General features: G+C 36.2%; 1 protein-coding gene across 1 annotated transcript; it reads right to left on the reverse strand.

Moving 5' to 3' along the window:
• Window positions 1-736: 736 nt before the first annotated feature.
• Window positions 737-1,675, reverse strand: LOC106844068 (olfactory receptor 5W2-like). The gene has a single exon (XM_014861395.3). The coding sequence runs from the start codon at window positions 1,673-1,675 to the stop codon at window positions 737-739; it is 939 nt and encodes a 312-aa protein (XP_014716881.3).
• Between the last annotated feature and the right edge of the window lie 2,137 nt (window positions 1,676-3,812).

Below are 3,812 nucleotides of genomic sequence, written 5' to 3' on the forward strand. Positions count from 1 at the left end.
ATGTATTTCATCTAAAATGAACATAGTTGAATAAAATTAAAGAAGGGAGTTCTTTTTCAGTAAATTTACAGAGGTTTATTTTTGCATCAGATCTTCAGGCCACAACATTCATTGATTCAATAGATAGTTTTGAATGGCATACTGTAGCTGAGCATTATAAATAATAATGCAAAACAAATGGTAAACAAGACAGCCAAGTGCTATCTGGAACTTATAGTCCAGGGAAGGAGATTTCTTTTATACCTATTTATTCATTTACTACTTACTGAATTCTAAGTATTATGATGGAACATTTACAGGGTGATACTAGTACATAGGAGAGATACAAACAAACATAAATTAATCCAGTAACACTCCCTTCTGGCTGAGCAAGTCGATTAAACACATCGTTTAAAAAATATATATTGAAGCCTAATGGAGGGTAAATTGAATTGACATGAGGGTTGTAATTTTTTTGCCCATTCTATCTCACTGGGACATACCCATGAACGCAGAAGGGAAGTATAAAATGATCCTCTTTGCAAAACAGCAAAGTAAACCTATTAGTACTCTTCCTTAGTGTTGAGAGATAATTTAGATAAATAACGACCGCTCCCTACACTTGATCTAGGCACAAAGATAACTAAAAATAGTTATCTATAAGGTGTATCTTTGAGACTACACGAATGTATGTCGAAGTACCTGAACTTTAGCTCTCAGAATCTTTAAGTGTATATTTTTGGATGAAAATACAGTTTCACCCAGAACATACTGTAGTGTTAATTGCTTTTTTCAGTACACCTTTCACATCCTTGTTCCTTAAGCTGTAGATCAGTGGGTTTAACATAGGGATGACAACTGTGTAGAAAACAGAGGCCATTTTGTCTGTGCCCATGGAGTATCTTGAACTGTGTCGGAAATACATGAACAGGAGTGTTCCATAAAATATAGCAACAGTGGTTAAGTGGGAGGCACACGTAGAAAAGGCTTTTTGTCTCCCTTCAGCTGAGTTCATTCTAAGGATGGTAGTTATGATGTAGCTGTAGGAGAGCAGGACAGTGACAATGCTGGACCCTACAACACAGCCAATGAAAGTGAACATTATCATCTCATTGATGGATGTATCTGAGTTGGACAGGGCTAGTAAGGGTGGGATGTCACAGAAAAAGTGATTGATTATATTAGAATTGCAGAATGGCAATTGAAATGTACAACAGGTATGGATTGCTGAATCTACCAATCCAACAATATAGGCAATGGCCACTAGCTGGGTACCGACTCTCCTGGACATGGCAACTGTATAAAGAAGTGGATTGCAAATGGCTACATAACGGTCATATGCCATGGCAGCCAACATGAGACATTCCACATCTGCAAAGGCCCCGAAAGAATACATCTGAATAGCACATAAACTATATGGAATTCTCTTTTGCTCAGATAAGAAATCAGTCAGCATCTTGGGAGAGACAGTGGAGGAGTAGCAGACATCACAGAATGACAGATTGCTCAGGAAATAATACATGGGTGTGTGGAGTCTGGCGTCCACATTGACCAGCAAGATCATCCCTAGATTGGCAATCAAAGTTATGCCATAAATCAGCAGAAAGAGCACAAAGAGCCCCTGCTGCACATCCTGTCTGTCAGAAAGCCCCAGGAATATGAAGTCAGTAAACACGGTGCAGTTCTCAACAGCCATCATTCAGGTCTGGAAATCCCTGGATGTGAAAGAAATAAAAGGATGTGGAGGGTAACATCATCTTACTATCTTACTAGTTAAACTGCTGGTGCTTTCTATTTTTCAGTAACTACAAAAAGCAGCAAATCATGCTAAGTCTATTTTAGGTAAACTGACTCTCCTGGAAATATATCCAATTTAGTATAAATCAATAAAATAATTATAATAACATTGCCTGCGTTTGTATAGCACCGTAGAGAGTTTGTGGGAAAATTTCATCAAAATTAAATCAGTATGTTTCCGTACTAACCTAAGTATTATGTATGATCATTTTTGCTATTTTTATCTAATGTTAAGATTTGATGTCCTCAGGGTCCAGACAATGGTTCTTGCAATTGATCCGTCCAGACAGCACACATCTTATGACAAGTTTGTTATTTTTTTCAGTGGCATAGGAATGTTGTTATATACTGTAATAGAGAAGTATATTTAAGTGAGAGGTGCAGGTAGTAAATATATTCCTTTGTTATTCCCTCATAATCCAATATTATAGAGTAGGCATGTCTATGGCAGGTTCCTAGATAAAATATGACTCCACTTGTCTACTAAACTCTCAGGTCTTAGGCGGTCTCAATATACAAGGGATAGAGACAGTCTATGACCAGAAGCCAGTGAACCTATTCATCAGCAGATCACATGTGTAGGACACATGATAAAAGTCCTTATGTGTCCATAGTCCCATGATGTCAGAGAGAGTCATATCTGAACTGTGTCCCACCCCAATCCCTAGAAATTGTGATATTGTTATATTGTTTTCTTTAATCATCATTTCCCTTACGTGTTTCTGAAATCTGCCTTCCTTTGGTTTCAAAGAGATGGTGGTCCTTGGGAGGCCAAGTGAATTCTATGTTCCATTGCTATATTTTACGCAAACAAATTATGTTGTATATAATGTCATACATGACCTTCTCTGTTCTATGAGGATATAAGAAAAGTGGAGTTGAGGGTAGACGAAGAACAGAAAAAGAATATATGAATAATGATCTAGCAATCATTGTGCAAGTCTCCAAACCTTTGGCCTAAATTCACTTTAATATCTGTCCCTGAAGATGCAGCATTCAAAAATTGCTTTCCTTTAAAACTAAAAATATTTTTAAAACTATATAAAAGTGCAGGGAAAATATTTAAAATGATAAAAATGTCCAACCGTTTTCAGAAACCATACTTACATTTTATCATCTCCCTGCTGTCTATGTATATATGAATATAATATAAATAGATCAAAAAAAGTAATTGAAATAAAAGTTGTAGAATATTCCATACCCTCATTTTCTTTTATAACACGCTTACAGTCAAGAAAGGATAAAAGAACTAAGGAACTATAACATATAAATCAGAGAATCAACAAAAAACATTAGTACCTGGCTCAGAACTACTCTTTTGTTGCATGCAGTTCTGTCTATGGGAGGGTTTAGCATTGTCTCCTGACTGACCTGAGTTATATAACCATCTTTGATCTGGTCCCTGGGTGTTGAACACTTGCTCTCTCAGGAATAAGTGACAAATGTACTAATATGGCTTATCATCGGATCTTTCATACAGTGCGGGTGATTATGAAAGAAATACAGAAGATTTTGAAAAATTTTTCTTCTGTCCCTCTCTGCCTTAGTGCCTAACACTGTGCTTATTTGCCAATAATAAAATGACTCCAGTCAATAGTGCATTTTATTTCTAGCTCACCAACTCTTTTGTAAGCATTATCTTTTAATTCCATAAGTTACAAAACAAATACACAACCCACTCATGCTCATAAACTTACACAGACAAACATACACAAACACTCTCCATGAAACACAAAAAGTTTTTTGTAAATAAAATTTATGTTGTAAATAAAAATTTTTACAAACAAAATTTTGTAAAAACAGTAAAAAGACTGACTGTATTCACACTGCCTAGGGATAACTTGACTTTTTCCTATATTATTTAATTTTTACTTTTTTGGATTTTTGAGGAAGATTAGCCCTGATCTAACATCTGCCACCAATCCTCCTCTATTTGCTCAGGAAGACTGGCCCTGAGTTTACATCTATGCCTATCTTCCTCTACTTTATATGGGGTATGCCTGCTAGAGCATGGCTTGACAAGTGGTGCGTAGGTC

The sequence above is a fragment of the Equus asinus genome, chromosome 17 (assembly GCF_041296235.1).
Source record: "Equus asinus isolate D_3611 breed Donkey chromosome 17, EquAss-T2T_v2, whole genome shotgun sequence".
Taxonomy (NCBI): Eukaryota; Metazoa; Chordata; class Mammalia; order Perissodactyla; family Equidae; genus Equus; species Equus asinus.

Coding starts and splice junctions, on each gene's coding strand:
- LOC106844068 (XM_014861395.3), bottom strand. CDS start 1,675: ATGGCTGTTGAGAACTGCACCGTGTTTACTGACTTCATATTCCTGGGG.